General features: G+C 35.3%; 1 protein-coding gene across 1 annotated transcript in view; it reads right to left on the bottom strand.

Moving 5' to 3' along the window:
* LOC128552564 (uncharacterized) overlaps positions 1 to 12205 on the bottom strand; it is a 17002-nt gene extending 4797 nt beyond the window's left edge. Inside the window, exon 1 of the mRNA XM_053533617.1 lies at positions 12159 to 12205. Within this exon, the coding sequence (XP_053389592.1) occupies positions 12159 to 12205 (47 nt within the window). The remainder of the gene's footprint in view (positions 1 to 12158) is intronic.

Below are 12205 nucleotides of genomic sequence, written 5' to 3'. Positions count from 1 at the left end.
ACTTAAAAAATTATATAATTAAGTTTTTGACTCATTTTTTATACAGATATTGAGATATCTTGTTTCTATCACTGATATTCTCAAAATCTTAGAGAGAACTAGGCATTGTGTCAGTATGATATGCTTGCAAGCTGCCCAGAACCCCTGACATAAACAAGAGGACCATGATGGTCCTGAATCGCTCACCTCTTCCCACATGACCCAGTTTTGAGTATGACGTCATTATTTGACATAGTGACCTAGTTTTTGAGCTCATGTGGCCCAGTTTTGAAGTTGACCTAGATATTATCAAGATAAAAATTCTGACCAATTTTCATGAAGATCCATTGAAAAATATGGTCTCTAGAGAGGTCACAAGGTTTTTCTATTATTTGACCTATTGACCTAGTTTTCGAAGGTACGTGACCCTGTTTTGAATTTAACCTAGATATCATCAAGGTGAACATTCTCACTAATTTTTATGAAGATCTCATGAAAAATATGGCCTCTAGAGAGGTCACAAGGTTTTTTGAGTCGGCTAAAGGCTGAAAACCTTTTGACGAGTCCTTGCTATCCAACGATTCTCTAAATGGACCAAATAACACAGTGAAGGGATGTAGTTCCATTAGATTTCTCAAACTTCAAACAGTTCACTGCATGAATGAAGTTAAGTTGTGTCAATTCCCTTTGCTATGACCAATATACGATGTAATCTGTCATATTTATGACTTGTAATTGTGCAATTCTCGAATGTAACTCATTAAGCATAAATGTGCATTTTAAGAATTGCGCAGGCTTACAAAGCTTGGGTAACATCCAGCGAAAGACTAAAAATAGTTCCAGCAGGGTTCCAGATAAGATGCGTATTAGCGTAAATTACGTATAGAAATAATGCAAATACGCATGCCTAATAATTTCTAAGCGTATAAAAACGTATATAAAATTACAGAAACGCACACAATGCTTTTTTAAAAACAAAATCTGAATCGTCTGGATGCGTTAGGTAACATAGCCGATCAGCCTTAATTCTCCCACATTGAACGTAAACACGCATCGTATGATTTCTATAAACTTTGCGTGGGTTGAATTTTGCAGTCAGTAAACGGATAAATTATCGGAAGAAGAAGCTCTTACTGGTTTGTTTAGTTACTACTGAAATAAAAAATGATTTTAATTCTTATTTTTCGAGAAATAAACAAATCGGCGAAACATTAAATTGCATTTTCTTGTAGTTTTTGAAATCGAAAGTAGATCGTCTATGTTTGGCGAAACAAAACAACTTTTTTATGAAAAGATTTAAATAAGAGGTAATTTAAAAACGTAATTTCAATGTAATACTCCCCAACGCTGCTAAATGTTTCGTACATCAAAATTTTGAAAAATATATTTTTCAAATGGAGAAAAGTGTAATCGTTCCGGGATATAATATTTTGGGAAAAATATCGAGTTTTTAAAAATTTTAAAAAAAAAACAAAAAACAATGAAACTGGTAGACTAACGTCAGTACTAATCATTGCCGACTCGGGCCCTTCAGGCCTTTGATCTATTTTTTTTACTACTGGCCTATTTTTAAAACCGCATGGCCCCGTTCAAAACTGACCTGTATCATAAAGGTAAAACTTCAGATCAATTTTTAAAGATCCTTTGAAAAATATGGCCTCTAAGGGTAAAAAGATTTTTAAAATTTTAGACCTACGACCTAGTTTTTGCCAGTTGACCCATTTGCCTAGATTCATCAGATAAACTTCAGCCCAACTTTCATACAGACCCATGAAAATATGGCCTTAGAGAGGCACAAGTTTTTTTTTTTTGCCCTACTGATGTTTTTTAAGGCACGTGCCCCTTTCGAATTTTTGACCTGATATCAAAGGGAACTTCGCCCAAAATTTTCAAAAGTTCATAAATTTAAATGGCCTCTAAAGGTCACAAGGTTTTTTTTTAAACGCTGTCCTAGTTTTTGTCCGCACATGCCCCTGTTTCAAAATTGCCCTAGATATTCAAGTGAACATAAACCCAAATTTTCAAAAGATCCATGAAAAATAGGGCCTTTAGAGAGGCCCAAAAGGGTTTTTTTTCTATTTTTTGACCTACGCCCTAGTTTTTGATGGCACGTGTCCCTTTCGAACTTGACTAGTTCTAAAGATGAACATTCAGCCCAAATTTTCTACGACCCATGAAAAATTGCCTCTAGAGAGGTCACAAGGTTTTTCTATTATTTGACCTTGACCTAGTTTTTGAAGGCATGTGCCCCCACTTTCGAACTTGACTAGAACATAAAGGTGACATTTGACCAATTTTCATAAAGTTTCGAAAATATGGCCTTAGAGGGTCAAAAGGGTTTTTTTCTTTTTTTAGCCCTAGACCAGTTTTTGAAGGCACGTGACCCTTTTTCAAACTGACCTAGATATCATCAAATGAACATTCGCCCAAATTTTCATACAGACCCCATGAAAAATAGGGCCTTTTAGGAGGTCAAAGGTTTTTTATTTTTTGCCCTATGACCAGTTTTTGATGGCACGTGATCCAGTTTTCGAATTGCCCTAAAAATCTCAAGTTGACGTTTGCCCAAATTTTCATGAGTTTGTGAATATATTGCTTGAGAGGTCAAAGGTTTTTTTTTTTTGGGTCGGACCATTTTTTGTGGACGTGACCCGTTTCGAACCTGCCCTGATATCTAAAGGGAATTTTTGACCTTTTTTCATAAAGATTTTTTTGAAATTTTATGGTTAGAGAGGTCACAAGGTTTTTTATTTTTAGCTTGCCCTTTTTTTTTGAAGGAGTGACCCAGTTTAAAATTGCCCTAATTCAAAAAGTGAACATTTGCAACTTTCAAAAAAGACCCAATGAAAAAGGGACCTAGAGTGGTCACAAGAAAAAGTTTCGGAGCACGCACCCCGCAGGCGACGGACGACGGCACCACACGATCAAAAAAGCTAACTTGCACTTTGTGAGGTGAGCAAAAAAGCTAACAAGCAAATTAGATAAATCTCAATAAATTAAAAAACCATCAAGTTTTGTTGTATACCTCAACAAATAAATTTTAATTTTTTAAAAAAAAACCACATATTAAAAATAAAACCTATCCCTTCCCGGGTTTAAAACCACCACTGATGTAGAAAAATGGGGTTTGGTTAAAAGGAAATAATGTTTGTTGCTTTTAGTGATCTTTAAGCCAACTACGTATTCAAAAATTCATGATGGGGTATAAAGTAATTGGCCGGACAGAATTTGAAAATGCAAACAAATTCCATGGTGACCTGCCTTTTAATACAGCCCTGGGCCAGTGTGAACACATGTTTCCCTGTTTTGTTCATTTATCCCAAAAGCTTGACCAAAATTGCATCATATAAAATAAAAAGGGGGTGAACAAAAATTTCATAATGCAAAAAGCCCCAAAACGAAGTTTCATATTGTTTTAAAAGGACAACAATAAATTTATTTGGACAGAGGTAAACAGGCGAAATCTATTTTTTAAAAAAAACCCAAAAAAGGGGGAAAAAAAATAGAAAAAATTTGGATATGTCCCAATCAAGGGGGGGAAAATGAGCAGCTTGATTACCCCCCTATTGACAAAAACAGTTGATTCATAAAAGAGGATAATTCCTCTCACATTATGTTTCTTATAACTACCATGCCCCCCATAGGGTTGAAAAAAACATCACTTTTAAGAAAAGCAGGTAAATTTAAAAAGTTTTTTTCCCCATTGGTCAGACGACTATCTGACTTTTTACAGGGTGTCTTTGTTGGGTTTTCTTTGTCATTCAGATACTGATAAAAGGGGAAAGTTTATTAAGTTAGTGTAACAACCTATTTTTTCATGAATGCTTACATCTTCTTGATTAGTTATTTTTATTTTTAAATTGCATGCTTTTAAATGTGTTTTATTTTTTTTATTTATTTCCCAATCAGGTAGGGGAAAGTTGGAAAAGACGCTCGGTAAAAGTTTAAACATGACCTTTGTTGAAAAATTTCCGTTATTGGGGCACTTTTTTTGCAGGCAAAAATTTTTTGAGGGTTAGTGTTTATCTGTATAGTTTTTTTCTCTGTGAAAAATGGATTTTTAAAAAAATGGGAATCGATAATCGATCGACCAAAAAATATAGTTGATACACGATATCGTTTCTATCGATGACATCCTATTTTTTACTCTGCCCATGGGTATGAAATTTTTTATATTTTGAAAACAGTCATTTAAAAGAGAGCTGCCTAACCGGGCTTAATATTGATTTTTCTCGGCGGATAGTACATAGGGGGGGTAAAAGTCTGAAGAAAAAGATTTAATAGTATTAAAGGTGGGGGACATTGAAAAAAAAAAATTGATTGGTTTATGGCTATTTCAAGTAAAAAAGGGGAAAACCCCAAAAAAATTTTTGGGTCTAAAAGACAGAAACCTTTTTGTAAAAAGGATATTCCAATAAATGGTACACTAATTTCTTTGCATATTTTTGATATTTTTGGGGTTTATAACTTTTCAAAATTAAAACCCTTTTATTTGGTATTTCAAATAAAAAGGGGCTTACTCCAAATTATTTTGGGCCCCAAGGGTTAGGGGGCCCTTGCAATGGTGGGGGAAACCTAATGAATGTGTTGTGCCAAGTTTCATTTGGATCCCTTTTTTTAGTATTGAAGTTATTAAACTCGAAAAATTTTAAACCCTGTATGTATGTAAAACAAAAAAAATTTACGGGGGGACAGTATTTCAAAAATTTAAAAAAAAAAAGTCATTATCCAAGGTTCAGAACTTTAATATCTAAACTTTTTGCCAGAAAATATTAAAAAGAGGCCCATGAGGTCCTGAACGTACTTTCCCAAATGCCCCCAGTTTGATATGACGTTGTTTTTTTTATTTTTTGACATAGTGCCCAAGTTTTTGAGCCTGTGACGCGTTTTGAACTTGACCGTTTAAAAGTTTAAAAATTCTGACCAAATTTTAAAAATCCATTGAAAAATTGGTCTCTAGAGAGGTCCAAGGTTTTCTATTATTTATTATTGACCTAGTTTTAAAATATGTGAAAATGGAGGCAATAAAATTTCCCTCTTAAGGGGGAAAACCTCTACATCTGTAAAAAAAAGGTTTTTAATTAAAAGTTGAAAGGGAAAATTTTGTTTAAAATAACTGTTGATGCAGTTGAAATTTTGGGGGTTGATTACCGAATTCAAAATGGCTTTCAAGAGGCCGCCAAAAAAAAATGGGTTTTTAATTTATTTATTTTTCCCGTGAAAAATAATAGATATATTGTGTTTTTAAAATGTACTGATGGATAGTAAGAATAAAAAAAAAAATGCAGTAAATGAGAAAAAAACAATAATACTAAAAAAAAAAGGGAGTTCGGGCCAAAACAAACAAAATATTACATTTATAAGGGTTTTCCAGGTTTTGTTTGTTGTATTCAATATTGCAAAAATAGTTTAAACACAGGTGGCCCCCTTTTCATCTTCTTAAACTTTTTTGATTTATGACACAACATCATTTATTTTCCAGCTGGTTATTTTCGTTTTTTGAATAGTTTTTCCCCTTGTTACCATTTAGCCTGAAAAATTGAGAAGAAAAAAATTTAAAGTAAAGGCGCATAAATATTTCTTGTAAGGACAATTCCTTTAAGATTTATTTCCCTAAAGTAGATTTGAACGAATTTAAAGAGCAAAAATTTTTCAAAAAAAAAAGGGTTGGTATATATGAACAAAAACAAGAACACTTCCCGTTTTCGACTTTTAAATGTATGGCCCCCTTTTCGTACGAAGTACAAATGCAAGTTAGAAATCATAAAACTCTATAAAAATTAGTAATTTATCAAAAAATTTTGAAAAAAAACCCAAACGGTCTAGGAGGGCTTGATTCATTTTTATGTATTTGTAAATGAATAGTTCCATAAATTTTTTGTCACTTTTTTTGGAACTGAAACCCCCAAATTTGCCTAAAATGTCAGAGGTCTCAAGGATAATTTGAAAAAATCTAAGAATCACTCGGGGAAATTTTGCTAAAGAGTGGTCTCCGGCTTCACAGTATCCTAGATATCGGGAAAAAATTGTTGAGGAAAACAACTAGGGGGTGGGGGGTAATTGATTTGAAGTTAGAAAATTTAAACCAAATCCACAAGGAATTTCTTATTCCAATTAAATTGTCTTTCTCATTAAAATGTCTCTTTTCTGTACTGTACTTTTTTTCTCTTTTGCTGACAGTCTTAATTTGTTTTGACAAGCTAAATTCTTTCTGCAGTTTTTAAAATCAATCACCCGGGGAAACGCAGTTTTATTTTTTACGTTAACAGGGTTTTTTTAAAAGACAAAAATTAAACATAATTCTTAATATTGTCTTGATTTTTTTGGTAATTTTTCTACAATGTTATTGTTTTGACCTTGAATACAAACAGACTTGAAAAAAAACCAAGATGAAACAAAGAGAATATTTTCAAAGATCTTAGTGGGGGCTGTAAAAAGTTTCCCCCACAGTTATTTTTCTTTTCCCGTTTTAATCAAAGGCCCTTTCAAAGACTATTTTGTGAGATCCCTTTAGTTAGATGTGTCAGGCGTGTTGCCATTTCATTTTGCATTAAAAAACCCAGTCACATGTTTTTTATTTTGGTTTGTTCTAGTTTTATAAGATTGTTATCGGTCTTTTAATAAGCAATGTAACAGATTGATATAGTCCAATTTAAATCAGTGTGGTCATGTAAATGTTTTACTACACATTATGTCAGTGTAAAAAAATATTTTAAAGGTTTGAGACAGAATTTAGTAAAGATAGAACCAAACTGTGAAATGTTGAAAGAAAAAGTTGAGTCTATCATCTTTAACAGTTATTCCCAAATTGCTTATCTGTTATGAAAAAACCCCCAAATTTTTGTTGAAAAGAGTGCAATGTGTAAATGCATTTCCCTAGGACAATCTGATTATTTGATTTAAAAAAAATTAAACATTGTTGTCTTGAAACAAAAATCTTTTTCAGTATCAAAAGGGCAAGTTCACGAGGTCAAATCATTTACGGGAATTCAAACTGTAAACACCTCCCCCAAAAAAAATAGGTTTCTTAAAAAATATACAAGAAAATTCTTGACATCAAACAGAATAAAATTAAAACGGGAAAGCTTTTTAACAAACATCTGAATAAACAGTTTCCGTCTGGGGGGTTTTTTCTCGTTTCGCACTTTCCTGCCCAAAAAATGTAAAAATACCCAACTATGGCTGTTTTGCTTTGACCGGGGGGTATCCCGAAATTATCAAAATAAAGTGGGGAAAAGGGTGCTGGCCAGATTTGTTTAAAACCCCTTGTCCTGAAGGGTTCCAATTTGGATCCTTAATAGTATACTGAATTTTCAAAAAATCCCCAAATATTGGTCAACTCCCATCGGGAAAGGGAAAGAAAAGTTGCCGACATTTAAAAAAAAGGGGTTAATAGTGCCCCCCAAATATAGGCCCATATCTCTAGCGTGTGTTTATGCAAACTCTTAAAAAATATTTTGCTTTGCCCATCCCCACCTTCTCAAAAAAAGAACATTCTTATGAGCTGCAAACCCCGGGGTTTTGGGAAAAACGGGTTTTGGGACCCAATACGAAATTGTTTTAAAATATCAAGGAATCTTTCTCAGGAAAAATCCAACCTTGTCTAATAGATTCAGTAAGCTTCGACAAAGGCCAACTGGCCACCTTAAATTATTATTCAAACCCAAGAAAATGGTGTCCCCAAAAAAAAATGTGTCTCGGACAGTCCTTCCTAAAAGGTAGATGCGCTGTCGTGGTAACGGTCATATGTTGATCAAGTCCCCGTAATCAGGGGTCCCCCCAGGGCTCTGTCCTGGGCCCCCCTCTTCCTTGTAATTACGATTCCCCCGATACAGTCCCCCCAAGAGGGTATGACAAGCTGTGTCCTTTCGTTTCCTCCCTCGCAATTTCCCAAAAATTCAAAAAGATTTCAACTTTGGGGGCTGGGGAAATTTTAACCCCCGCAAGTGCCAGGGCCCTTTCCATACACGTAGCGAAAGCCCCGTTTCCCTTTAAAACATGGTCAAACACTGTTTTAAGGATGCCCAAAAACCCTTTGGGGTCGACATCGCCCCGGGCCCCAAATGGGCAACATATAACAGAATATAGTAACAAAAAATGCAAAAGAACACAGGTTTCCTTAAAGCAACATCAAAAAAAACCGAAAACGTTTTAAACACTATCTAAAAACACAGGTAGACCACAGTTGGAATTCGCCCATTTTATGGGCCCTTCCCCCCCCCCCCCCCCCACCCCACAAAAAGGTTAACTAATAAATGGAAAAAAATCCAGAAAAAAACAGTCGTGGGGTTTCAAATGCATTTGCGATCAGTAGTAGGTAATGGACCCCACAGAACACTAAGGTGGAGAACTTTAGAAGAAGTTTTTGCCCAAATGGTATGTTTCAAAATTTATTCTATTTGTAGATCCGCTTCCCCAAATTACAAAAAACCCCCAACCCGGGTTTACCAGACAAGACCCCCTCGTTTCCCCCAAATTTATTAACCGGACTTCTTTAAAAAACTCCCCTTTTCCCTCCCCCACAGTCAATGGAACAGGTTACCCCCGCTATTGCTACTCTGTCTGATTTGAATCCCTTTAAGCAGGCATGGCCCCTTTCCCCTATTAAACATAGCAGTTGTTTTTTTCCTTTTTTACACTAGTTGTACTGTTTTTAAATTTTTAAAATCATGCTATTCCCCTGTTTCCTAATTGGAAGCTTCTTCCCGTTTAAATTTCAATTCACTAAAATTCGGCGTCACCCTCCCCAAAAACTCCAAAAGGCGTGAGGGGAACCTAGATAGATGTAGTGATAGATAGATTTGGGGTACAAAACACCATTTTGGATATTGTAATGTTCCCAAAAAAAAAACCTTTTTTAATGCTTGACAAAATAACATACATTTTAGTGCATTTCAAAAGATTAAAAGAGCCCTGTAATACTGTCTCCATTTAAAAGAAATTAAACAATTTTTGGCGGGCCTTTTGGATGCCATTTTAATACATTTTTTACCAACATGATGCAATTGCTAAAGCAATTCTGAATCAGAGAGTGAAATGTGTAAATCATTTTCCAAAAGGCTGTTTTGTTATTTGTTTAAAAGGGTTATAACATTGCCGTTTGTCAGAGTCTTGATACAAAATCTTAATCAATTTGGCAGCCCTCTTGAACGCCATTTTGGGTATTAGTATTTTTTATACAAAAACCTTTTATTATCCTCTTGACAAATCATACATTTAGTGTTTTCAATAAGATGTATAAATTTAGCACCCCCGTTATCCAAAGGTCCTATACAGAAATTTAAAATTTTCGGTGGCATTTTTGGACCCACTTGAAACAGTTTTCTACCAAAACGAGCAACTGCATATGCGTTTGTATCACAGATTAAAAAAAATTTTGGATTAGAAACCTTTTTTTACTGAATGACCGGGACCCGTCATTTTGGGTTTGGTATTTGCAGTTTAAAGGTACGTACCCGTTTTTAATTTTTCCCAGTATCATCAAAGGTGAACATTCCACAATTTTCATGGATCTCATGAAAATTATGGCCTTAGAAGGTCAAAGGTTTTTCCCAATTTTTTACCTACTGGCCCAGTTTTTGACCCCAGTTGACCCCGTTTCAAAATGTAGAAATCATCAAGTGAACATTCGACCAAGTTTCATACAGATCCCATGAAAAGTAGGCCTCTAGAGAGGTCACAAGTTTTTTTTTTTTTTGACCTATGACCCAGTTTTTTAAGGGATGTGACCCCGTTTCAAATTGACCTAGATATCATCAAGGGGAAAGTTTTGACCAATTTTCATGAAGCTTGAAATATATGGCCTCTTAGAGAGGTCACAAGGGTTTTTTTTTTTAGCCCACTTTCCTGTTTTTGAAGGACGTGACCATTTCGAACTTGACCTAATTTCATCAAGGGAAAAAATTCGACCAATTTTTTGAAGATTTGTGAAAAAATATGGCCCCAGAAGGTCACAAGGTTTTTTTATTTTTTTACCTACGACCCCGTTTTTTTTCGGGACTGACCCAGTTTCGAACTTGACCAAATTTACAAGGTGAACATTCTGACCAACTTTTTATAAAGATCCCCTTAAAAATGTGACCCTAAGTGGTCAAAGCAAAAATTTAGGAGACGCCGCCGCAGCCGACGAAACCGCGATCACAAAAAACCACCCTTGTCCTTTGTGACAGGGGAGCTAAAAAAAAAGCACCCCAGGCAAAATTGGCAATTTTTTTTTTTAAAGGAACCTCCTAATAACATTTAACAAAAGGACCCCTGAGGTCCGAAACCTCACCTCTTCCCAATGACCCCGTTTGAGTATGACTTCGTTTTTTTTTTTATTTTAATAAAGACCCCGTTTTCGAGCTCATGGCCCAGTTTGAACTTGCCTAGATATTTCAAATAAAAATTCGACCAATTTTTTTGAAAACCATTGAAAAAAAAAAGGTCTTAGAGGGTCACGGTTTTTTCTATTTTTTGATTTATTCCTAGTTTTCGAAGGTACGTGACCCCCTTTTTAACTTTACCCGATATCATCAAGGGAACATTTCCCCAAATTTTCATGAAGCCATTGAAAAATATGGCCCAAAAGGGCAAAGGTTTTTCTTTTTTTAATCTACGGCCAGTTTTGATCGCACGTGACCCCGTTTTTTAAACTGACCAGATATCTCAAAGGGAACTTCAAAACCCTTTAAAAAAAATGGCCTCTAGAGAGGTCAAAAGATTTTAAAATTTTAGACCCATGACCTTTTTGCCCCAGTTGACCCGTTTCATACTTGACCTGATTTCATCAAGATGAACATTTTAGCCAACTTTCATACAGATCCCCTGAAAAATATGGCCAGAGGGTCACAAGGTTTTTTTTATTTTTTGACCCACTGACCTAGTTTTTTAAGGGAGTGACCCAGTTTCAAATTGACCCGGTATCATCAAATGAACACTTGCCAATTTTCTGAAGATCCATTAAGGGTATGGCCCCTAGAGAGGTACAAAGGTTTTTTTTTATTTCAAGACCCACGACCTAGTTTTTTTTTCGCAGTTGACCCGTTTCAAACTTGACCCATACATCTCAAGATTAACTTCAACCAACTTTCATACAGATCCATAAAAAAAAAGGCCTTAGAGAGGTCAAACGTTTTTTATTTTTTGACCTACTGACCACTTTTTGATGGCACATGACCCCTTTCGAACTTGACCTCCATATCATCAAGATGAAAATTCTGACCATTTTTATGGAGATCCCTTTTAAGTATGGCTTAGAGAGGTCACAAGGTTTTTTTTTTTTTAGACTATGTAGTTTTTGACCGCACATGACCCCCGTTTCGAACTTGACCTAGATACATCAAAATGAACATTCAGACCAATTACAACAGTCCCCTGAAAAAAAATGGCCTTTGAGAGGTCACAAGGTTTTTTTTTTATTTGACCCACTGACCCCAGTTTTTTATGGCACGTGACCCCCTTTCGAATTTTTACCTAAAATCATCAAGGAACATTCGACCAATTTTCATACAGTCTATGAAAAAAAGGCCCAGAGAGGTCAAAGGTTTTCTATTATTTGACCCCTGACCTAGTTTCTGTGGCCGTGACCCATTTTAAAAATTACCTTAAAAACCAAAGGGGAAAATTCTGACCCCTTTTCAGAAGATCCATGAAATTTTATGGCCCTAGAGAGGTCCAAAGGTTTTTTTTATTTTTGATCACTGACCCCTTTTTTTCGGGACGTGACCCCGTTTTCGAAATTGATCTAATTCATAGGTGAACGTTCTGACCCAAAATTTTTTGAAGATCTTGTGTAAAAATTAAAGGGCCCCTAGGAGGTCACAAGGTTTTTCTATTTTTAGACCTATTGATAGTTTTGTGGCAGTGACCCCGTTTCGAACTTGACCAGATATCATCAAGATGAAAAAATTCTGACCAATTTTTGAGTTTTGTGAAATATATGGCCTCTTGGGGGTCACAAGGTTTTTTTTATTTTTGATATGCCTGTTTTTTAAGCACGTGCCCATTTCGAATTTACCCAATATCATCAAAATGAACATTCTGACCAATTCATAAAGATCCCCCAAAAAAAAAGTGACCCCAGATGGTCACAAGCAAAAATTTTGGACCGGGCCACGGACGGAAGGACGAAGGACGCTGGTATACAAAAATACCTTGTACTATGTGAAGGGAGCTAAAAATTTTAAAAATTTTTAAACCCTTTGGGTTTGACAGCTGAATCCCTGGCTCCGACTGACTGGCCCAT

Source organism: Mercenaria mercenaria, unplaced genomic scaffold, assembly GCF_021730395.1.
Source record: "Mercenaria mercenaria strain notata unplaced genomic scaffold, MADL_Memer_1 contig_2913, whole genome shotgun sequence".
In the NCBI taxonomy this organism is placed as follows: Eukaryota; Metazoa; Mollusca; class Bivalvia; order Venerida; family Veneridae; genus Mercenaria; species Mercenaria mercenaria.
This window is presented reverse-complemented; position numbering and strand designations above follow the sequence as displayed.